This window comes from Oculina patagonica, chromosome 9, assembly GCF_052425735.1.
Source record: "Oculina patagonica isolate OP01 chromosome 9, crgOcupat, whole genome shotgun sequence".
Classification (NCBI taxonomy): Eukaryota; Metazoa; Cnidaria; class Anthozoa; order Scleractinia; family Oculinidae; genus Oculina; species Oculina patagonica.
Genome location: NC_135766.1, coordinates 9,045,946 through 9,070,569, shown reverse-complemented (window position 1 = coordinate 9,070,569; position 24,624 = coordinate 9,045,946). Strand labels below are relative to the sequence as shown.

The 24,624-nt window shown below is 38.1% G+C and overlaps 4 protein-coding genes and 1 pseudogene across 4 annotated transcripts in view; 4 read left to right on the top strand and 1 right to left on the bottom strand.

Annotated features, from left to right (window-relative positions):
• Nucleotides 1-24,624, top strand: part of LOC144665657 (CUB and sushi domain-containing protein 3-like) — a 546,049-nt gene that overhangs the window by 487,176 nt on the left and 34,249 nt on the right. Inside the window, exons 19-21 of the mRNA XM_078526929.1 lie at nt 16,336-16,506; nt 17,934-18,110; nt 18,469-18,702. Of these exons, the coding sequence (XP_078383055.1) occupies nt 16,336-16,506; nt 17,934-18,110; nt 18,469-18,702 (582 nt within the window). The remainder of the gene's footprint in view (nt 1-16,335; nt 16,507-17,933; nt 18,111-18,468; nt 18,703-24,624) is intronic.
• LOC144666568 (uncharacterized) lies at nt 455-1,425 on the bottom strand (annotated as a pseudogene).
• LOC144666567 (uncharacterized) lies at nt 1,714-2,913 on the top strand. Its single transcript, XM_078527980.1, has one exon. It carries the CDS (start codon nt 1,714-1,716, stop codon nt 2,704-2,706), a length of 993 nt encoding a protein of 330 aa, XP_078384106.1. The 3' UTR covers nt 2,707-2,913.
• Nucleotides 3,983-14,345, top strand: LOC144665794 (uncharacterized). Its single transcript, XM_078527091.1, has 4 exons — nt 3,983-4,314; nt 12,504-12,549; nt 13,107-13,318; nt 14,210-14,345. Exons 1-3 carry the CDS (start codon nt 3,997-3,999, stop codon nt 13,286-13,288), a joined length of 546 nt encoding a protein of 181 aa, XP_078383217.1. The 5' UTR covers nt 3,983-3,996; the 3' UTR covers nt 13,289-13,318; nt 14,210-14,345.
• On the top strand, nt 4,922-7,458 carry LOC144665811 (uncharacterized). The gene is made up of 2 exons (XM_078527111.1): nt 4,922-5,503; nt 7,273-7,458. Exons 1-2 carry the CDS (start codon nt 5,279-5,281, stop codon nt 7,348-7,350), a joined length of 303 nt encoding a protein of 100 aa, XP_078383237.1. The 5' UTR covers nt 4,922-5,278; the 3' UTR covers nt 7,351-7,458.

Sequence of the window (24,624 nt, the reverse complement as noted above, 5' to 3'; positions counted from 1 at the left end):
ATTTTTTTAGTGTACTTATTAGTCCTGGCTCTCTTGGCTAGTCAGTCTGTTGTTATCTGAAGGCAGGGCATAATTTACAACAAATCATTTTTTCAGTATACTAATTAGACCTGTCTCTCTAAGGTAGTCAGTCTGTTGCTGTCTGAAGCAGAACATAATATTGTAAAAAAAAATAACATTTTCTGTACTTATAAGCTGGTCTCTCTTTGGTATCATGGACTGTTTTTAAACTTAACTTTTTTAAAAAAAAATCATCAGATATTAGTTCTGGTATTTTTATGGTTGCTAGTGCATTCACACTTTTGATACCTAAAGGCAAGCCAATTAACAATTGTCAATAATTTTAAGTTTCCTCTTGGTGGCATTTAAATTGCTTGGACAGTGAGCCTGGCAGATAACACAGATACAATGTTTATTCGATAAAACTGTATATAAGTGTTCTGTCGTAGATTAATCAAAGCAACACCTTAGAAACATAAAATGTCAGAGTGAGCTTTCCGTGGCTAGCACTCGAGAAAAGATCAGGCCACCAGATAACTTCGAACTCTCTGCTTGCCCTTCCTTTGCCAAGCCCAACAACCATTTCGATTTGCATTGTTGCAGTTTCTGTCCTGTTTCGTGCTTTCTCTTTGGCTAGCTCTAAAGCTTGACGAGCATTTTGCGGTTCATTTCGCGGAGCTATCTCTTTGTCTCCAAGATAACTTTTCTTTATCGTTAACGGTACGGTACTTTGTTTGCCTAGGGCAGAAATAACGTCGTTCAGGTAATGGTCTCTGTAGTGAAAAACGTTGGACTTTTCTCTCTATACAGGGGGGGGGGGGGGGGGTTGGGGGGGTGGGTGGGCGTAAGTGCCTCTTTTCCCTTGCTCTGTTAATGAAAGCATTCGGCATGTCCGCCAGCAAAACTTGGACATAGTCTTCGGGTACGTAGTGTCTTTCAACACGACACCATTTCCCTGAAAACAAACCAAACAGTATAGTCCTCGTTATTTTACAAGAATTTAAAATTGTTTGATCGATCTACTTTCAGGCATGTTGTTATCCTATTACCGGGAATCATTTCCAGTAAACAATAGACCACAAAACAAATACGCACTTTGATTGCACATACATGAGCACATTCGGTACTTTACAGCTGTTCGAACGTGAAAAATTACGTAAATTACTTACCTGCGGCTTTTGGATGGAGACAGGAATTAATGCTATCCACGATGCCACTTAACCATTGTTTGTAACTTGAAGACCTTCGTCCTCTTTGTTTGGGAATCTGTACGAGCTCTTGTCCATTGTAGAACGGGAAGGAAGTCGCAGACTCTGTAATAATGTGATGTTTGGACTCTCTGTGCCTCAGAAGTGCAGTTGTTGTGTTAAACATGCACGGACATAAATCGCAGTGTGTTTTGAATACCGCCATGAAAGTTGCCATGTTTTCGATCTGCATGAATGAAAGACGCACTTGAACTGCCTTTTGTACAAACCACTATTGCTATGGAACAATAAGCCCTTTTTATTGAGCGACCAATCAGTAAACTAAAAAATGTGTGAATAATGGGAAGATCTTCCGGTAAATTTTGCATCCATGCTACGCGATCGACTGGCTTTTCGTTCATACTTTTTCTTCACATTCCTGAGAGACTGCGCTTTTTACAAGCACCGAATTTAAAATACTTAATTTTAGCTACTTTTTTACTTTTCTAAATTGTCATTCCTTTGGATGGCTAGAAACAAACGTAAGAACGTAAAAGATAAGGACCGGATAAAGCAGATACGAAAGGAGACCCGAAAGAGGTGGAGGAACAAGAAAGCGAATGATAAAGCAATGAAAAACGTAAAGAAAGAAGCCATCACGGGACTGCATTGCGCTAAAGAAAGTAATCAGGCCGCCGAGTCATCGGGTAAAACAGCCCTAACAAACCAAGAGCCACCCAAACCGCGAGTTGTGCTTCAGCGGCATGTCAAGGAAATCGATCCCTCGTTATTGGTAAAATCGGAAAAGTTCTTGGGCTCTGGCACATTTGGAAACTGCTACCTGGCATATTACAGAGATGTGGTTGTGACAGTTAAAGAATACAAGAAAGGGAAGTGTAGCCTCGACTACCTTAAAAGAGAAGTGCGCCACGAGGCCAAGATGATCAACCATCTTGAAGATCACCGTGGCGTCCCTCTATTGTTTGGAATCGTGACAAAGAGCGAGCCGTTCCGGCTGATCACAAAGTTTCACGGAATAAAACAGAAGAGCTTTACCCTACAATCGTTAATAAAGAAGAAGAAACTGGACAAGCCTACTTGGTTATTTATTCTAAAGAATTTGGTTGACGCTTTGGACCACATCCACTCATGCGGCATCCTGCATAATGACTTAAAATGCAACAACGTTGTGTTGGAGTACCGGGACCAGCAGTGGAATTCCGTCATTATAGATTTCGGGAAGGCCCGATTTATCTCAGATCCGAAGCCCGTTTTATTAATGAAAGCGGAAAAGCAAGAAGGCTACCGCCAGAAGTTCCCGCACATTGCCCCGGAAATTGTCAACGGCAGCGATAGACAAAGTATTTATTCTGATATTTACTCTATGGGCAAAATCGTTTTGGCCGTATTAGATTTGCTACCAACAGCGACTGCAAAGTCAATAAAAGTCGCAAAATCCGCGATTTGCGAAGAGCCTACGAAACGCCCCACGCTCAAGGAACTCTCTGTTGCTCTTTAAACTGTCAGTTTGACTGTCATGTAGACAAACATTGTTTCGGAAGTTTATTATTGCGCTTCGTGCTCTCTTCCCGCTTGTATGTAGTTTAAAATGAGAGTGGATTTTAAAACATGTTAGCTTTATGTAAATAATTCAATTTTTATTCCCGCATTTTCTTGCGTTCTCGTTAATTGTTTCGACATTCTTCGTGGGATTGACACTGCGAAACGCCCCACGCTGAAGGAACTTTTGCCTTGTTTTATTTCACTAAAAGACATTAAAAGATAAAATGTCTTCTGACTATCATGTAGATGATTATAATTTTGTCCTGGAAACTGTAATTGCGATTAGTTTGTAGTTAAGAGTGACTTTTAAAACCATTTGTTTTAGAATGGTTTAGAACGTTCGCGTTATCGAATTCATGAAAGTTTCTTGTTAAATATTTCATTTTAATTTCCGCAGTTTCATTGTTTTCGGTCCCCAATATACGAAGATCTTGAGTTTAATATTTAAATAACTGAGTCATTGTTAAAAGGGATGTTGTGGGATCTCAGTGAGGTTGAGTTAGGTCGGTTATGAGTATCGATAATAAGACATGATAAGAGTTACGCGTTGCGAAATGTTTCGCGCGAACGCCACGTAAATTTGACTAAATGTCCCACGCGAGTGACGCCGAAGCGAAATCTACGCGTGTTCTTGTCTGGAAAACATTTTTAGCGTGTCAAAAATGCCGAGTTTTAAAGTTTCGAGTTTCTCTCCGCGTGTATTTTTAGCGCCAGGTAGTGCGAAAAAGTAATTACCGAAAATTCCAAAGAAACACCTCGGTCATGCTAAGGCGCGAACTAAGATCTTCAGTTACGGTTAATAATAAGCCATGGGTAGATTCAGTCTACCCTTAGCCTAATTTGCATAAAATTTTTTTGAGGCCTAAGTTCGTCATCGGCTGTCGTGAAAAAGCTAAAGCTAAAGGAACAAACCGTTGTTCACTTAGCGAAAGAAAGGTAGGTAAAATGCGAAGAACTAAAAAGCTTCATTAAATTACGCAACTGGTCACCATTGTTATATTTATTAAACAGAATCCGATCCCGGTTTTTTTTTAGTACAAAAATAAAACGGAAATACCAGCGGAATCTGTAACCGATATATGACATGTTCTACCAAGATCTGCAGAATGCGAAAACAAATTAATGACAACAAAAATAGAGAGGTCAACATTCCCGATGGCCTGAAATCGAAAACCCGTAAATTATATATAAGATATGTTAAGGCAAGTATTCACCAGTTGTGCAAGCTACAGGCAGACCGACGAACATGGAGAGCAAAAGCAAAAATAGCTCCAATGTTCTCCTCTTTGGCCTTTCATTCAATTTAATTTTGACACTGAGTTCTCTTGGGTTCACTTGTTATTCTTTACATCGATTAGACTCGCGTCTAACATCAGTTGAACGGGATTTACTGGTTGTAAACAGTTATCCATATGGGAATGACAATCGCGAGGTTGTGACACCAACATCTGCAAGTTCGCGTGGATCCGAAATGAAGAAGACTGTCGTCAAAAGAGCTGCCGATAGTCAATCCATGTGCCGCAAATGCAGCAGCGTCTGTTTAAACTGGAATGGGCATCGAAATGTAAGTTGGTCATTATTATGTGTGATTACTTCCGTGTTTCAAACACTGAGTCTGCTCTATTAAATTGAAAAGGGTTTGCTTTTAATACCAATTTTAACTTCATCTTCTTTCTAAATATTGCTCGGAGTTGATTTTATTTCTTGCAATTAAAATAAACTCTAAGGAAGGTTTATTAGATTCAGTGAAACAACACTGCCTTGCTTTTGTTGCTGTTATTGCACTGTCGTGCACGTATTCAACAACAAATCGCTAGCAGTCAAAATATGCATTGTTAGCAAGGAGTCAAAATTGATCAGAGCGCTTCAAGCTGAAATGCACTACTTCGTTTTTACCTTGACAAGAAAATAATGTTTTAATATTGAAGAAAATAACATCCGAATTAGCCTTTCATCTAGATTAGATGAAATGTTAGGTCTCTTCATTTCTTCATTCAGAATTACGGCATGTACGGTGAATATATTTAGGGTATATATTTTACTAGTCAGTTGGCTGGTAATTATGTCCTTGTTTGGTGCGATGTTACATTATTCGGGAAGAATTAAAATGCAGGAAGTAATAATTAGAATATAAATGTATTAGCTATGTATTGTGCCAACACGGCTGATAGCGGAGCTCGCAAGCGCCGAAGGCGCGCGCATGCGTAGCCCCATACCTTAGAATTTTTGGGAAACCATCGAGCCGGAAAATTTTGGTTGTCACGTGACCGTCCGACCGTACGCACGGAAAAGGACTGGGGATGAATTACTGTGGCAACCCGCGTTTTTTTGGCGCGAAATCTCAGCGTTAAATTCTCTTGGCAAAGAAATTTTTCAAAACGACTCGGGCTATTGTCAAATTCTATTCAGCGAGTCTGAAGGTTAGAACTTGAGAAAAACGTATTTATTTCGGTCTCTTGTTATGTCAATGTCGACAAACGAGAGTGGAGGAAACTTAACTTCGAGGAGACAGGGTTTAAGCGAACTGCATGCGACGGGAAAGAGAGCGAGAAATATCAAGAGAGAACAGACGAAAACGTAGCGAAGAACAGCGACAAGAAAAAAAGAGCAAGAAAGGTGCCGACAGAACAGGGAAAGAAATAGCGAAGAACAGCGAGAAAGAGAACGACAAAGAGGACGGCAAAGAAGGCAAAGATGTAGGGAAGAACAACAGGAAAGGCAACGGAGACAAAACGAACAGTGTTTTGGTGAAGGTGAGTACGAAACTGCAGTGTTACATTTATACCGTACTTGCTTAAAGCTTATGTTATTCCTTAGTTTTGCCACTAAAAAAATATTACTATTCGTTGAAATTCAGTTTTATAAATAGGAGCCTGAGAGTTTGATTCTATGATAAAAATGTCTTCGAGACTGGAAAGCAAATGCTCGATGAAAACCGGGCTACTAAAGTAAAAGCATTCCGGTTCAGTGTCAGAAGGAGTAAAAACACTGAAAAACAACATTTCATTTTCCAGTATGTTCGATATGTTTTCTTTCATACTAGCTGTCACGAATTTTTGATTTTTTTTCTCTCGTTTAATGCGTTCTCCGGGTTCGCATAAAAGCCGATAGCTCAGTTTGTTTTATATCAAAAATTTTGAATTTACTGTAATACCGGTATACCCGGCGCGTTGTGAACTTATCAAAACTTAGGGAGTAGTAGAGAGTGAGTTTTGTTGCATCATTTCACAATACTAATGCGGACAAAATGGCTGCTGATGCCAGATAATGTAAATCTTCCGCTTTTTGGAAGGACAAGAGCCCATCTTAAATGTAGCAACGGAATTAAAAAATCCCAGAGAAAGCTGTGTGCCTAAAAACAGAATCTGCTGCGCTAATAGAGAATAAATTCTGCATAAATTGCCCACCATGGATTTTCGGACCTTTTGATCTGGTTTATGCTGGCGCTGTAGTTTTGACGTTTCTCGGAATTTGTCTAGCACTTTCCCGGAATTGACGGTACAGTAACCTGACGTTTATTTTGTATTATAATTCTTTTCTTAGTTATGCGTGTTACGTTGTGAATAAATCGAAACCGAAGGCTATGAGCAATCGATGAAAGCCATGACAGCTCATGATCAATCAGTATTGCAAATTATCGAAAATGAATAAGCTTATTAAACTCAATCAGTCGGTTGATATTGATAATCAAAATACTACCGGCCCTTACTGACAGCTGATCTGACAGCACTGTTGAATTGAGTATTAGTTTAGAAATTCTGTAGATTGATTTATAGACATTTCGTGCTGTTTTATGCTGCTGTGATTTGCAAATATTTTTATCATCTCGAATTACCGCTTTTCCGAAACTGTGCAATCAAATTGATGTCATTTATAGCTAACGTTTGCCTGAATGTTTAACGCAGTTCTTGGACTACTGTATTTCATTGTGTGATTTACTACTGTCTTCTATTTATTCACGGTTAAACGACTAAGATACCAGGGCTTCTTTTTACATTCCGTTTTCATTTGATGAAAACTGAAGGCAATGAACGATCTATAAAATGGTCAAAATGCATGATATTGCATTGCAATCGATACGACTGAAGAGGTGACAATCCAAATCATTCAATAACAATATTGATAATTGATAAACAATATTGAATGCATAAGCCTTTGTTGTTATCCAATATCATCCATTTTAAATTTTATCCTTAAATAGCAGACAACACAGTAATTAATTATCAATTATCGATCTAATAAATGACATTGAATTTTAGCAGTCCTAACACATTACAAGGAAATATCAGACTGAGTCCTTTTATCAGAACAACTTTAGAATGACGACAGTTTGATTCTTTCTGAATGCAATAGAGTTGTTGATTTATGTCATACATTTTAGCTGAGCCTATTCATTACCTGTGTGCCCCTCTCTTTCAGTGAATCACTAAGTATCAACACTGAGAGATAAATATTTCTGATCAGTTATTGTCATCATCCAGATAATAATGATAATTGACATATTTTTGCACGTTTTTGCTAGGAATGTACTATTATGGTGCAGACGAGTCGCAGAGGCCTGAAGATTTGGAAAGGATTGCATCACATAAAGGATTCTTAATTTCTGAAAATCATGGTTTGGGCAATTGTATGTTCTATGCACTGGTGGAGCAACTTCAAATAATGTGAAAGGAATAGAAATTTCACATGAAGAACTGAGAGTGAATTTGGTGCAATAATATTCCTAAAGGAAAATTACTGACAACTTGGTAAGTCATTGATAGTGTTTCAAGTGACATTGTAATTTTGTTAGTAAAAACTACTAACATTCATTATTCCATAATTTATAAAAAAAAGACTTGATTTTAGTGTTTAAGATGGAATCCACTAGGAAGTCGAGTAATTAATATTTATTAAAGTTGGACAAAAGTCAAGTACCAGAATAATTTAAAATATCCTATTCCTTATTGCGTTATTTCCTACCCTTTATAAAAGGTAAAGATGTAAGTAATTATCCGTGATAACACCAACAATAATTTCTTATCAGAGTCTGAGAAAATGAATTTCAAAGTCCACAAGGTATAGGCAACATCTCACGTGTAGCCATTCAGTTTTGTAAATTCGTCTTAAGCGATTCAGTGGAATTTAGCGGAACTTCGAAATTTGTTTTTGATGTTTGGTGTTGTTAGAAAAGATTTCTTTTGATAAGATATTTGAAGCAGTAACAAAAAAGTTTGCAATAAGGTACATAATTTTGTCCAACAACTACTCGAAGTCCTGGCGGATTTCCCCTTAAAGCATTTTCTCACAAGTGCGATTTTGTTTATAATTTCACTGTCTTATTTGTTGATTGATCACACAGGCTTTAAAATGCATAGGAGCTACTTCTTGCTTGAGTGCCCAACTTTGTTTTAGATTGACTTGTGTCCTTTTCATGTCATGCACTTTGGTACTGTTCCCTCATTTTTCCCGTTGTCTTTCTCGCTTGACTTTACGCTGCTCTTCCGTTTTTGTTCCTTGCTTTTTACCTTCGCCTTTCCATCTCTGCTTCATGCTGCTCTTTGTTTCTCTTTCTTCGACTCTTTTTGCTCTTTGTCGTTCTCTGTCTTTTTCTAAACAGTTCTTAGGGGTTTTGAAAACACACGTCTGGGTACAATATTTCGTTGGAACATATTATTAATGTATTCTGATTTACTTTGTTACTCTTTCTATAGACTTTATAAGTAAAATTGATCATGAAAATTGTTTACGAAGAAATTGGCTGAAAGCCCTGGGGGGGGGGAAATCCAATGGAAGAGACAGGGATGTTTTTATTGTTTTGCTTAGAGGTATACATGATTTAAATTATTTCAGATTTTGGTCTCTCTTTGTGTGTTCTGGGAAAAAGGAGGGTATTTTTTGCCTTCAAGGTCTCGTTTAGGGTTGCACAAGAAAAAATATAGAAAAATATCAATTTTAAAATGTACCAAAATGGTATCTTTTAGGGGTCAAAAAGTGTAATCAATGCCCAGATTGGTCCCCTTTAAGGGACGGTTTAATTCAAATTTTCTGACGAGCATCTCTGCCTGTTCGATATGGGAGTCCCCTTTCCCCACTAACTTCCAGGGCTGAAAGTTACTTAATTTCTACAAGTGCAACTAATTAAATATCTTTTGGGCATCAGAATTTTCCTTATCTTCCACCGTGAACAAAAAAGGTCATTACACAGCAAATTCATCTATCAAGTAGCTCAGTAAACAAAAAGGCAGCCAATTTATAAATTTTAAAATACTTTTCTTTTATAAGACTTGTACTTGTACTATACGTATATACTTTGTGTGAATTGAATTTCTTTTATTGCCATTCAAGTACAATAAAAAAGATATTTGCTAGTCCAAAACATGACTTTGACTTTTTGTTTGCACAGAATTACTGCATTGAGATCTTGGTACATGTAAATAGTTCCTTTGATTTTAGGAACAGAAAAATATCAATCTATCGCTAATTAATTATATGTCATTTTATTTGTTTTAACCCCTTGGAAAATTTGTTTTTCCCTAAAAATTATCCTGGTTCTTGAGGAATTACATATGCACAATTAACATGTAACAGCATAGTAAATATAATGTTTTCATTGTTTAAGAAAAGAGGGGGTGGGGACGGTTGAGGCCCAGGGTTACTGACGGGGATGATCGAAGAATTTTTTGGGTTTGAAATTTTCAATTCCGAGATTTTTTTGGGTTGGAAAATTTGGCAAGTATTTTTTTTGGGTGTCTGTATTTAGATAGGGGATCCCGGATTTTTCGGGGTATTAAAAACGAACTTAAGTGCCTTTGTCCATGGGCCTTAGCGTATTTTATGGTATGACAAATAAACAAAATGGGCGTTATTGCCCCTCCTGGCAAATTAGGGGTAATTTGACAAGAGTTTTTTTTTTAGGGGGGGGGGGTTGTATTTGGTCCAGGGATTTTTTGGGTAATGTCAGAAGACTTAGGGATTTTTTGGGGGGTTCTGAGTTTTGCCTCCATTCGATCATCCCCGTCATTTACCCCCACCCCTCCCCATTGAGGACAAAACTGGGCCTACAAGATCTGCTTAACCTGACCTGATAAATTTTCTGGACTACTTGTAATGATTTTGTGGGAGAAGTGCAAATTGACCTGTTGGAATTCCGATTGTTAATACCTAACTTTAATAACTAAGCTCAAGCCCTATCTTATCTTGTTGTCGTACTAGGTATAAGTATACATAGAACTTAAATTCAGCTGAAATTCCACATGGAAGGAAAGACTTACTGAGTTAACTTTGATAGCTGCTAAGGCCAGAAAAGCCAGCTGAGCTTGTTGATGAGCCGGGGTAGAGTTTTTTAAAGCTTAGCTACACCCCTGATTAAAGTTTTGGGCAGAATATGCATGCTTTCATGGAATTAATCACAGTGCTTTCAACAGCACCTGTTAGAAAGCAATTAAGATAAGAGTCTTAAAGCAAGTTATTTTGTAGGGAAAACTCATTAATTTTAGCTGCTGATTCACCCCAAAACTTAAAAAACTCACCAAAGCTCCGGCATGTGCCAGGTCCTAAGCTTATTGATTAAGCACTATTAATGTCTTCAGTAGGTTGAAAAAATTATGCTGTCACACTCACTGTGAATTAAGGATTTTTTGGTCCTGAACATATGTTTGTAGCCAGCCAAATTTTTACTTCACCGAAACCAAACTCAGTCATTAAATGATAAACATTGAACACAGCTATTTTGGTTTGTGGGTGTGTCTCAGTTGTGTCTCACAGATCAGTTATTTGTTGAAAAGTCTTCTGTTTCAGTACAGTTAATTATTATGTTATATTTGTTGCTCATGCTTGCTGTAGCATATCAATAAAGATAGCTTCTAAACAAGGAAACAACACAGCTTCAATATGGCTGAACAACACAACACTTTATTCGCTAAGCATCCTGGGTACATATGGTGCAATAGCTTAACACAACTTCCGGTTATGTAACAGTAGTCTAAATATATTACACTTGCATGGTTTGATATGCAGGCAAATGAATGGTTAAATTTTTGCCAAACAATCTATTACCTGAGTTTATGACTAACAAACAGTATTTCCGCTTGTGCAAAATTAATTTTTGCTTAGTTTACATGTAGTTAACAGAACTGATATGAAGGGAAAAAGGTGCTTAATCCTTTTGGGGGACCCTACAGACTGTATTTGGCACTATGACAAAATGTCACTATTTTTGCCTGGGGCTTGCTTGCTTGTTTAACTCCGGTTTGCTAGCAGAAAGCTGTTATTTTTCGTATTGGTCCACCATTTCCATCAAAAAAAAGCTGCCATTTGGGGTGAGGGGGTGGGGGAGGGGGCGGGGGAGGAGAGAGGGAGCGGGGGAGGAACAAGTTACATGTAAGTGTGGATTCCTTGTCAGAAGAGATTTTATCCTAATGTTTGTTTATCACTTTAGCTACAAAAAACAAAAGCAACATCGGCGTTTTCTTTCTTTCATCTTTTGTAAAATCTGGAAAGTGTGTGTGTGTGGGGGGGGGGGGGAGGATTTGACCCTGTTTGAAATCCTTAACAGGTATAACGCCTGATCGCAGGTTATAACAGGTGGGGCATCTACAAAGTGAGGAATATGACCAAACTTTTCAAAATGTCAAATGCCCCCAGGGGGTGGGGCATAGGCGGTTTTAAAATTGACTGATACATAACATACCAGTCATGGTGGGGGTATGAATATTTTCTAGAACAACGCAAGCTTTCTTTGTTCTAGTTCATCTTCGAAAGTTTATACTAGTTTATCTTTAGGAGGTTTAATGCACAGACTGCTAATTGACAATCCTTTTTTATTGATCAATTTTTTTGCTCTTATATGGTGCTGTTGTTCATGGTTAAAAAGGATACAACTATATATGTATATAAAGAAAATAACATGAATCAGTCTAAAAGGTTTAAAGGGCAAATAACCAGGGAGCTCCGCTTTTAGGCTTGCCTAAATCTATATATTATTTGTCAATCTGCTGAGAGTGCGATGGGAATCAATTGAAGTTTTCTTCTGAACAACTTCTGTCTTCCTCATAACGTCCCTCACTGCAAATAACTGGTATGAAAAAATATGGCTCAGTAGTTTCAATATATCTTCATTTACTTAACCTACAACGGAACTAGTAAGTATTTCTAATCAGGTTGAAGCTATTTTATATGGTTATTCGAAACCTCCATCCTGTTGTGCTTATAACATCCTGTTGTGCTTATAACATCCTGTTGTGCTTATAACATCATGTTGTGCTTATAACATCCTGTTGTGCTTATAACATCCTGTTGTGCTTATAACATCCTGTTGTGCTTATAACATCCTGTTGTGCTTATAACATCCTGTTGTGCTTATAACATCCTGTTGTGCTTATAACATCATGTTGTGCTTATAACATCATGTTGTGCTCGACTTATAACACCCCTTAATGCTTTAACCCCCAGCACAAATTTCTTCTTACCTTGTCAACTTATCTGTTTTTTGAATGACACAGGAGACTTGATCAAACAGCGTAATCTCCTGAAGTGAATCAGCAGTAGTGCAGCAGTACTTTAGCATGGAGGCTTGCACATTTAATAACTGTTGTTCACTGAATGTTTTGCCTTTTTTTTTTTGGCTAAAATTTTAACGACTTACTACGACTTGGATGCCACCACCCATTTATTCCCAGCACCTAGATAAAGGTCTCTTACACAAAAAGCCTGTTCTGCAAAGGTGGTAGCTTCAAACCAACTTGATCACAATATTTTATTTACAATCGACAGAACGTGACAGTGGAAAAAAGTCAGGGAAAGGTAGTTTGCGTGGAAGGTAAGATTTATGTGTAGCTAAATACTTCTTCATTACAGGTCACATGACCCACATACAGCTGAACTCTGTGCCGTAACATGAAATGGCCAATATTATTTCATCTCTGGACGGGTTGTTGACCTTACACATAGTAATCTTCCAGCAGTTTATTTTCAGGTTTCTCGTTGCCATATCATTTTGTCATCTAATGGACAGTAGCTGGAGATAAGCACTAGAGTATACGCCTTATGTGTAAGGAAATGAACACCATGGCAACTCACATAGCCTTTAGTTACTCTTTTTATAAGGGGTCCGGGTTAACGTAGATCAGAAATTCGGCAATGAATTGAGAACAATTTCACTTCCGTTTGTATTTGGGATCCTGAAGAATTTATAAACATTGCTTTCAAACGGCGCTTTCAGATTCTACCAAGTGACATGAGTCACACAAAACTCTATTATGAAGTGTCACCAAATAAAGTTCACAATACATGAACAGACCTCACATTGACCAAACCTCATTAAACTTATTGTGACATCATCTTACTGAACTTGTTTAATTTCATCTGGTCGTGTAGGACCTCAAGGCCCACCAGGCCCACCCGGTTCACCTGGACCTACTGGTCCCCAGGGCCCTTCTGGTAAAAAAGGAAAAAAAAGGGAACAAGGGGTTCTCCTGGCCCGCAAGGAAAGCGAGGCAGCAGAGGATTACCAGGACCCCCTGGGGCTGCAGGGCCACCTGGTAAATCAACGCAACTAGAAACAAGCCCTAGTAGTGGACGTCAGTTAGGTAAGATTTTATTTCTGTTGAAAAATAAAAAGGGTTGTGTAATGTAATGTAATGATGGGCATGCTGTGATAAAGGGGATTTGACTTCAAGTTTCACAGATATCTTCGTGAATGCGAAACACATGATATAACTATCCTCGTTCATTTATATTTCAGTTTTAAACATGGGTAGCCATTGATTGCATTTGACATTTTATAAAGTGAAAAAAATAAACACAAACTACACAATCGTATGTAGGTTTTTTAAGATGTAGGCCGGAGGCGAGGAGGTGCTAAGAGGTGCTATGATATTTACAACTGCCAACCTTCGAAACCCCGAAAACCAATAAGGGTATAACAGGTATACAATTAAGTATCAATGATATGGACAGAACTTAACCAAAGTAGAATTAATCTATCGAATGGCAAACGTAGCTGATTTGAATCGTGTGAATAGCGTCGAAGTCACAAAAATCTCTCTAAAATAACAATGTATTGTACATAATCAAACAGCACAAAGTTCAATGTGATATACAGGAGAAACAATAATCCACTCTAATTAAATGATTTGCTAAAAGAAAACTAAGCTGAGAGTAAACGTTTCTTTTCTTAGTTTTTCTCTCTAAAAAAAACACGTGAAGCTAATCAATTGTTCCTTCCATAGGAACAGCGTTGATTCGAGCTATCTGCTTGCTTGCTCGTTGCTTGTTTATAAGTTAATGCGCAAAGACAATTTGATTTAGGCCAAACTTTATCGCAGTAAATGAAGCATGTTACACGATGTGTGATAGATGATTGTCTGAATGAGCGTTAAAAGGGAATTCATATAATGATAAACACAATTTTATTGGCCTGTGCAGTTCAATACACAAATAACCACGATCGAGTATCAACAGCCAGCCTTCTTTTCCAGAATTGCCACGCCTCGTTGCAAAGCCTTATCCCTCCGTGACGGTTAAAGAGAAGCAAAACGTCACATTACCTTGTAAAGCAGCTGGCTTCCCACCACCAGTGATCACGTGGTATAAGGATGGACAGGTGATAGAAGAAGGAAGAAAACAGTTTAATGAGAGAAATTTGGAAATAAAGGAAATTCAGTTTGAAGACCGCGGTATCTACACTTGTACGGCGCAAAATCTGTTAGGCAGAGTTCAATCGTCAGTCAATTTAACTGTTAAAGGTATTTATTACGAATTTCGAAATTAATTTTACTAATTAAGCACCACATCTGAATTCGAGCAAGGGAAGTAGTTGTGAACTTAAGGTTTTAACTGAGACTTGCGTTTAGGAGAACTTGTCCTTTTTGGAATTTAAACATGATTGTTGATAGGTTGAATATTCTGGCACTGATTTATAATTAACAATTAGACTACGAGCCCGAGTTTTCTATGAGCAAATAGTCAACGAGGCGCAGCCGAGTTGACTATCGCTCATAGAAAACGAGGGCGAGTAGTCTAATTGTTTTAGTAGAAACTCTAAAGGATTGCAGTCCAAAACCTACAATATTGTGCACTTTAAAGACAAAAATCTAGAAAATGTACCGCTTAAAGAGCTACTCTTGCGCGCGACTGTTTTCTATCGGCGAATAGAAATCAGTGGGAGAACCAATCAGATTCGCGGATTTCCAATAGAACACAGCTGAGTTTCTACTAATAATTATTATTGCACGGTGTTATTTAAAGTAAGGCGACAGTTACCAGTTCCGACCTAAAGGAATGGCTAAATAAATTACTTCATATTCTTTTATTTCCTTTTTTGTAAATTTCAAACCTTATGTGAGGTGTTCTGGTCCGTGTGACATAGAAGCTCAAAATCAGAAAAAATCTGGACATGAATCAATCAACAACAATGCGCAGAACGAGAGAAAATGTAAAACGAAGGTTGCCAAGTAACAGGAAAAAGGGAATTTAAAAAAGGTATAGTTGTATACGCTTACTTCTTATTTTACTTCTTATTTTTACTTACTATATGTTTAATATATTTACAGTTCCAACGAATTTTATCGCGAAACCAAAAAGTTCTGTAACCGCTTACAAGAACTGGGATACAGATCTCAAATGCGACATATTTGGCTATCCCTTCCCTGTGATCACGTGGACAAGATCTCTCAAACAACTTCCGGCCAACAGACATGTCATTGATGGAAACAAACTTACGATTAAAAACACGACAGAGGATGACGGTGGTGCTTATCTATGCCAAGGAGCTAATGAACTGGGGAGTGTGGTGGCAGTGACATGGGTAGTGGTGAAAGATGCGGGTAAGCTGAGAATATTTATATTAAAAAAAAATAGAAAGAAAGACTGGGAAAGAAAGCACAGTTCTAATGGTTATGTTTATTTGTTCCGTTCAGTGAAACCCAGCATTGTTTCAAGACCTGCCAGTGAAATTCAAGTGTCAAATGTCGGTGATTCTGTGAAGTTAAATTGTTCTGCACGTGGCTCACCGGTACCTAAAGTCGCATGGTTTAAGGATGGACGACGTGTAAACTCTACAGCAATCCATGACGGGAAGGATTTAATAGAGAGTGAATTTGTCATTCACCACTTTGAGCCAAATGACTCTGGGACCTACACTTGTCTATTTCATAATGACAAAAACGGGACAGCGGAAGCTAACTCAACTATATGTATGTGAACACTAATTTGTTTGTTTTGCCCAGTGATGAAAGGCAATAAATTTCTTTGTCATAAAGTTTCTCTAAGCGACCGTCCCTATTGTAAACCAACTTTTAGCTATTGTAAGATATTATTCTACGAAATGTACATCAACAAAACCTGTCTTGTAAATCAGTAATATCCAGTTATCCAGAATTTTGCTGCCAAAAAATATGACAATATAAGCATATATTTCGATTAACAAATCGGTTTCTTTCCCTACTAAGGCAAAATTATTTTAAAGTAGTCGTAACATGGAATAAAGATAGAACAAAGAAAGTAAGGCCCTGTTGCTACGCATATTGACAGGATCTCGTTATAAATATATATATATTTTTTATATAATAGTTTGCTTCTTAGTGTTTCCAATTTCTTTTTTAAGCTTTGGTCAATTGTGGTGATCCTGGTTCTCCATCAAACGGACAAAAACTTGGCTCCCGACATTGGACAGGTCAAACTGTGTCGTTTATTTGTCATTCGGGATATCACTTGACTGGACCGACAACTAGGATGTGTCTGCCTTCTGGTAGCTGGAATGGTATACAGCCTTCATGTAAGCGTCATGATTGCATACCCTTAAACACTCTGCCGTTACGCTTTACTTTTCATTACTATCAATAAAGGTCTGTAACAAGTAAGTTGTGAGAACGCATCAAAAATGACATTTCTTAGAAAGGAACCCTGCCCTGTTTGATTGACCAATAAACAAAAATCAAGTTGAGAACATCGCGGTTACAAAAAAAGACAAACAAAAACAAGGCAACGGCAAAACATTTTAAAATAAAAACTAGCGATATAAGTGTAAAACAACGTTTCGTTGTCTTCATGACAGCATTTGAGTGTCAATGTCAAGTGCGATGGCTATTTATGAATATGATTTTATAATAGAGCGTGAAGAATGTAGTAAAATATTTTGAATGTAATTAGAGGTACAGAAAAATTAGGAACGCATTGCTCTATGTGAAAAGTGTTGCACGGATAGAGTAAGATTGAGTGTTAAGATCCGGTTTGAGTTCTCTAATAATTATACATCTCATAAATGAGGCAGTCCAGTTTGCTTTGACATTTCTTCAAGATCGAAAAGTGCTTCAGATCAAGGGTGTTGGCTGCCATGTTGTGTTTCTGCGTGTGTAGCCAACATAACCTGCATCACACAGATCACATTTATAGCTGTTAACTTACGCATTGCTGGTTGATGATTGATGGTTTTAGCTCGTGCAGCTTAACTTTATTCAACATGCCAGTAACTGCCAAAAAAAGCAAAAGGATGCCAGGTTTTTTTAACAACAGAACCACACTAGAACACTAGGTTACCATAAAACGAGAAAAATGCAATTATTTCAAACACTGCTTGCAGTGTAACTCCGGAATGGTTGCTTGAAGGAAGCGGCACCTCTGTTGACAACTCAGGAGGAGTTTTGTTGCTAAGCTTTGTTAACAACTGCTTCATTTTTGAAACAAATTGTCACCAGGTGACCTGAGGTACTTCTAAAGCAAGCGACACGCTTCACGGCACCCAGTAACCTTGCACCTCATTGCAGTAACAACCAAATGCAAGCTTGCAGTAAACAATCAAGAAGTCACAACAGTTACTTACAAATAATGCGACTTTCTGCTTTTCTGAGATCATTTTTTCTGTCAATCAAAAGAAGTCACTATTACATGGGGGTTTCTAAAAAAAAATTGCTCTACTGTATTCTCCGAGCTTCTCGACCAATCAGAATTGAATTCACCTCTGGAAATTATACTTATCATAAATAGCCATCGCACTTGACAATGACACTGAACTTGAAAATGCTGCCATGAAGACAGCGAAACGTTGTACTATACTTATATTGCTAGTTTTTATTTTAAATTGTTTAACACGGGCATCTTTAATAAGAACAAAACAAAACAAACAAATAACGAAGGATAACGGACTTTATTTTGCTCGATTGTTGTTTTGTGACTCTAATTCCTTTAAATGGTCTTTAAATAAAGGTCACAAAACTTGTCCTCCTATGGAAAGCCTGAGGAATGGTCATACTCACGGACAACAGTATTGGGAAGGAAAACACGTTTCGTTCACTTGTAATCCTGGTTACTGGCTAAAAGGATCATCAGAGCGTCACTGCAAGTCGAGTGGTACTTGGACAGGAGTTCAACCTTCATGCAATGGTAAGAGGCTTTTTGGCAACGGTAACGGTATAAACTGACAATTTCCAAGAAAAAAAACACAAGGCAGACGTGAACCAAACACGAGCGCGAGCTGTATTTTGTGGCAAATGAAGATAATGTGAGCTACAGTTTCAAGCAATAGTTACATAACATCTTCTTGCTTTTTAATTCAACTTAAGACGACACAATATTTTTAATTAAATGTGGGGGGTTCTGTTCCGTATTCAGTATGGCCTGTCACTGTACTTTTACATGGAGTAATTGAAAGGGTGGGGGTGTGGAAGTCGAAGAGGTGTCACATCAATACTTTTTCCAGATTTACTAATTTAAAAAAAATGCTTGTTAGTTTTTTTGGTAGGGATCACGATACAGTCAAACATTCTCCAAGGCAATGGATTTTTTGTCCATCCTCTCAGTCGATTTTTGGAACCCGTGGGTGGTTCACTTCGACGTTGGAATCTGTGTTACCGCGCCACTTTACACGGCTGGGCGGCAAGTACCTTTCATAGTAAATGTGATGGAAAGTATCACACGATAACTATCATCAGAAAAGACCAGTACGTTTTTGGAGGATACGTTGACATTCCTTGGGGTATGTATGTAATATGAACGGATAATTTTCACTAATGGACAATTTCAGTACCAATATTATAGAAGAAAAGTTGAGGTAAATGAAATATGATCATTCTAATCTTTTAGTGTTTACAGAGCTACAAGGTCTTGACAAATACCCTCCTCTATATTCCAAACATCCCTAATTATACTTCAATACAACTCGTATATTGCATTTTGTTCATGTACGTCAATCAATTAATCAATCAAAACCTTTATTTAGACACGATGGGGTAAAAAAGCTACATAGCTTGTGGTGTCGTGTGTAAATAAAACATTCATACTAGTAGATAAAGACATTAAATTATATTAAGGTAAAAACGCTTAACTAATCGCTAAAACAAATTAAATTGCTAAATTGTTACAACGATAAAAAGATAAAAAGCGCCTAGACCTCTTACAATGTTTAGAGGTTGTTAAAATCGGTATTTTTAATTATGTTAGACGTGTTGATCATTTTCATAAAACTCCTAAGGGATATTGCTCCGTGGCACTCTCGCAGTAAAAGGTTCCAGGGCACTGCCCCTCTGTAAGTTTCCTTTATTGGTATTAAACGATGGAGGAACAAGAAGCTTGAGAAGCTTAAAATCGGGCGGTTAATAATTGACTATCTGCTTTGACTTGAAAGGCACGGTACAGTACAGTAACAATCACTGGAAAAACAGTCACTTAAGTAACACTCAGTCGGAGGTTTGCGCAAGTCACAGTCTGCATGAGCTGTATTAATGTGTAGTCTGTATTAGTAGGGGTGGCGAATGGTAAAATCCGAGACTCGCCGAGACGCCGAGACCCTTGTTTCAAAATCCGAGACCGAGACTTAAATGATTTAAGAAAATCCGAGCCCGAGACTGTGAGCCTCTGAGCAGTAAAAAACCGAGCCCGAGACTCTGTACAGTAAAAAATTTAGCCCGAGATTAGTATTTTTTTAGTGAGACGTAAAGAATTGGCGAAATGTACTCACAGTAAGACGCCAGCTGCTAGTTATGGATTAACTTCGCAACCTTGTTACGACCTATCACGACCCCACATTTAACTATCCAAGGTCACACGCTCTGTCATACTCTGCGAGCTTTTGCGTCACGACATCTTCCCGATTCCGGTCGGAAAGTATCAGTCTCTTGTAAAAGCTTTTTGAAGGTCGCCAGATCGATCTGATCCCTTGAATCTTGAAGGTTTTGGTCAGCTTTTTCCAACGTTTGAGAACTGGTTCATAGATAAATATGGACGAAGAAGGGGAGAAGGAAAAGCATCGGCAAAAAAGAAAACGTAAGTAGCGTAGTATGAGATAGTATAAAGCTTAAGAATAACGAGTAAGTGGTAGACTGTCCACAGCCTCTCGATTTTTCAACGCAAAAAACGTCCAGTTCTCTTGCCGTTCTCACTGCGCGCTCATCGATCGAGAAACACGAAAATAGAGGGCTGTGGACAGTCTAAGTAAGTGGTTACATGATCGCATGGTCTCCACGTGTTTTGGCATTGCCCTTGAATTTTACCAAAGCTTTGGCTAGCTTTATATTTAACAATCGATTATGCATAACTGCTTCCCAGGGGGGGTACACCGACTTGTTAATGACGGGGATGATCGAAGGATTTTTTTGGGTTTGAAATTTTCGATTCTGGGATTTTTTTGGGTTGGAAAATTTGGCAAGTATTTTTTTGGGTATCTTGATTTAGATAGGGGATTTTTTTGGGTATTAAAAACGAACTAATGTGCCTTGGCACGGCCTTGGCGTATTAATGGTATCATGAATAAACAAAACGAGCGTTCTTTGTGTTATTTTATTGCACCTCGTGGCAATTTAGGGGTAATTTGACAAGGGATTTTTTTGGGGGTTATTTTTGGTTCAGGGATTTTTTGGGTAATGTCGGAAGACTTAGGGATTTTTTTGGGTCCTGAATTTTGCCTCCATTCGATCATCCCCGTCATTTACAAGCCGGAGTACCCCCCTGGGAACTGCTTACTTGCGTGTTCTAGCTAAACAATTTGTAAATAGGTCAACGTTTCTTATATGCGCGCAATTCATTGTTTTTGCGACCACGTTGGAAATATAGCTAAATCTGGAAACATTCCAAGACTAATCCAGAGAACCAGGAATTTTACCTAACATGTGTAACGGTATCCCATTCATGTGATGCATTAACCTATGAGAGTTTATCAGCTTTCATTAGCGTTTATTCCGTAATGATATTAGATTCACGCTGCACATACACTCTTGTTTTTTTTTCCTATTTGAATATTTTTTCCGGCCCAGGCTGTGTATTTCAAGTTTTTCCGCCGCTGTTAGGCTGAAAATACTCTTGTGTACATTCTTAAACTGGTTTAGCATATTACATCTCCGTTTATGTCGTATACTGTGCATATCGTCGTATTGCATCGTCCGTTCATCGAACTGTCATAAGCATCGGAGCATTTGGCTAGTAACGGTTTTTTACTCTCATTTTCAATTTTTCTCGTTTGGAGAAACAAAGAGCTTTATATGTATACGGTCCATTTTAAAACATATAATTATATGGTATTTGCAATTTTAACACAAAATTTATACTCTGTTCAAAATCTCAGGCTTTGGATCATTCTTAAAAATTTTCCAAATATTCATATCAAAGAAATTGTTATAGTATTGTTACGGAGAGTTTTATATGAAACGGGTCAGAGATTCTGCTACAGCTACTTGCACCCTGAATTGAATATCAGTCCATCGCATCTTTCTCAGTTCCTGTCCTATGCTGAATTTCCTTGAGAGTTCACCGCTACCGTGACTTATATATACTCCAGTGTAAGTAAGGCATAGGAGAGCAAGGTGTCTTAATCTTGAATGCAGTACAGCACAAGACTAACCACTCAAGGTACTACAGAGTTCGAAGAGCACGAAACATCGGATTAACAGGGTAAGACAAAACCTATTTATTTAAAGTTATATGGTTAGCTATAATTAGAGTAGCGATACGGATAAAGTTTCCAATTCTGAACCATGAGTAATCGGTGTAATCCGTACATTCCGTGTACGTAATCTTTGACTGAATATACTGGCTGGTCACGCCATTATACTCGAAAGACCACGATCGTACACATATATAAATCGTATTCAAGCGATTTCAATACGGGCGTCTGAAACTTAATGTAGAGTTCATTGGTATTGCCTGGGAACGAGAATGCCTTCTGACCAGAAGGATCGCGGCCTCTGGGCGACGAGAATGAGCGGACTTTCCTCGTTAGCTCTCGTAGCTTTTCGTTAACAACGATTCGTTTTGTCCGAGATTCTGGCTGAAATAATATAGAATCCGAGACTCCGAGACCTTGCGGCCAAAAATTCGAGACTCCGAGACACAAAAAAATCCCCAAAAAACGAGACTCCGAGACTCATCACAAAATCGTCCGAGATTTCGAGATTTGACCGGAATTTTCTGAGACCCTGGATTTTCTGGGTACCATTCGCCACCCCTATTAGTGTGTGTTTTCAAGATTGCATTATTACTTAATGACATAATGGTCTCAATTTATAAATATATTTCGCACAATACAAATAAACGATTGAACTAGACGACTACAAAATATAAATTTTTAACACTTAGCAAAGTGCAGCCTTTTCGCAATACTTAATAAAGGCGGGGTTTTACCTGAAGACCATTTTTCCAACGCTTTAGGTGGATGACGCATTTCGGTATTTTTCAGCCCTTACACTTTGATGGAACAGTACTACAACTCTTTATTAGGTAACTACTATTGTCAAGAAAATGATCACAACTTGTTGACCAATGATTAGGTATTTGTTTCATACCATTACTGTAATAGCAATTGATGAAGAATAGTAGTACTGACCCAAAGTATAAGGGCTGGAAAATACTGAAAACCATTTCAGCCGCGTTTCAAGAAATCGAAAAAAGCTTTACTTATCCCGTATATCTTTGTTTTGCAGTATTTTGTTAATTTTTGGGCGATTTGGGGGGATGTCTGGGAGGCGATAAATTTTCTCAAAGGATTAGTAAAATTTAGACAAACAAGAAATATTGGAGATTTAATGTGATTTTCAAGTTAGAATTTGAAGTTAAAAATTGGTGGACGGACACCAAACAGTCTCCTGGCAACCTGGAGTGCTCTTGCGAGGGGGTTAACTGTTTGGTGGTGTTTCCATTTTTTTCTTCAATCCCTTCTTTAAATCTCTTAAAATTTCATTCAAATTCAGGAAGAACCCCACCTTAAGTTTTGTTCTTGTGAGAAAACAACAGAAGTCAAAGGTTGCGTGATATAACCAAGCATAGCTCCCTCCCTTTCCCTCTCCTTAGCCTTTCACCCCCACCTGTCCCTCACTTTCTTCTCCCATCCTTCCACTCCCTCCCCTCTCCTGCAGTCTTTTACTCCACCCTATCCCATCGAGCTTTCTAGCTACTCCAATTACCACCCCCCCCCCCCCATCACCAGCGTTTTGGGGGAGGGAAGGGGATGGTGTCAGCGAAGCGGAGGTTTTGGGTGACCGTTAAACGATAGCCCGAGGTCTGCATATGTCACGCAGTTTCCGTAAACTCTAGAAGTCATCTTCTTTTTAACACACACGCCTAGGCAAGCTCCAGCTTAGGTTTGAAAATTTATATTGCGTCACAAATCTTCAACAAAATCAGCTCAAACCAGTTGAATGGCATAAAAAAGGAAATTCATTTCACGTCAAAACAAAAAAAAAGAATAATGTGGAAAAATATAGAAGCGTTAAAGCTTTCACAAATCAGGGCTTTCAATAACATGGTTTTGAAAAGTCGGCGGCAGGGTACTTTTCGAGCGCCAAAGGCGCGAGTCGCCTAGGAGGGTCTGAGGGCATCCCCCCCCCCCCCAAATAAAAAAAATGAAATTTTGATGCTTGAAAATGCTATTTTCGGCATTTTTCTTTCAATTCAATGTTTGCATACATTGCCTGACCTTTTCAGTATCCTTTTTTCTTGGTTTTTCGTTTGTACGCGTACTAATCTGTTTTCATCAATGAGAACCACTTTCAAACAGTTAATGCATAAAAAATAACAATCAGATCAGAATACAATAATTATTAATGCAAGGTTTCACTATTATGTCTCGGCAGAGATACTTCTTTGTTGCAAGTTCAAATGTATGCAAATTTCGTGTGAAATGTAATTTGATTCCACTGTCTTGTTTCCCATGTTCATGAATGGTGAAAACAAACTCTTTCTTAAAAAAGTTGTATTTTCGTGAATAAAACCCATTGACCTGTTTTGTTTTTCCGATCATGTTTGCCTGTGATTTTTACAAAACATGTTGTCTTTTTTTCAGAACTTTAAGTTGTGCAAAAGTTTTTTTTGAACACAGATGTCCCTTCCGGAATTTCTCATCAAAATATGTAGATTTCACCGCCTTTATTTTAAGGTAAACATATTAAAAACTCTTGCAATACGTTTACAATTCGACTCAGACATTAGACACGGATGTCTTGCAGTATTTTTGCGGCATCCTTCCATTATTTTATTTATTTTTTGTCAAAGTTTAGAGTAAAGTGAGACGAAAGTAGACGGCCAAAGTTTGGCAAGTAGCCGGCCCTATTCAAGTTCCACAGTCATCCCTCTACGGGAAATAAATTTCCCCGACTCCAAAACTAAACTCAAAACGCTTGAATGACGAACCAAAAAATAATTCATTTCTCGATTAAAAGATCGAAATATCTGGAAAATAACAGTACTAGTTCCTCATCAATTAAATTTTATATCTTCGAAAGAGTTACATAATAGTCAAGAATAAAATCTTAGGGCCTGATTACATGAGCCGGGCTGGCCCGGCTAGCCGGGCTGGCTCGGTTTGCCGAGATCTCGGCACGTCTGTTAAACGCAACAAAAATCAACTTTGCGATTACATGACAACCGGGCCAGCCCGGCTAGCCGAGATCCCGGTATCGCGATGCCGGGATCT

Coding starts and splice junctions, on each gene's coding strand:
- LOC144665811 (XM_078527111.1), top strand. CDS start 5,279: ATGCGACGGGAAAGAGAGCGAGAAATATCAAGAGAGAACAGACGAAAA. Junction 5,504..7,272: donor CGAACAGTGTTTTGGTGAAG/GTGAGTACGAAA, acceptor CGTTTTTGCTAG/GAATGTACTATTATGGTGCA.
- LOC144665794 (XM_078527091.1), top strand. CDS start 3,997: ATGGAGAGCAAAAGCAAAAATAGCTCCAATGTTCTCCTCTTTGGCCTT. Junction 4,315..12,503: donor ACTGGAATGGGCATCGAAAT/GTAAGTTGGTCA, acceptor TACAATCGACAG/AACGTGACAGTGGAAAAAAG. Junction 12,550..13,106: donor AAAGGTAGTTTGCGTGGAAG/GTAAGATTTATG, acceptor CTGGTCGTGTAG/GACCTCAAGGCCCACCAGGC.
- LOC144666567 (XM_078527980.1), top strand. CDS start 1,714: ATGGCTAGAAACAAACGTAAGAACGTAAAAGATAAGGACCGGATAAAG.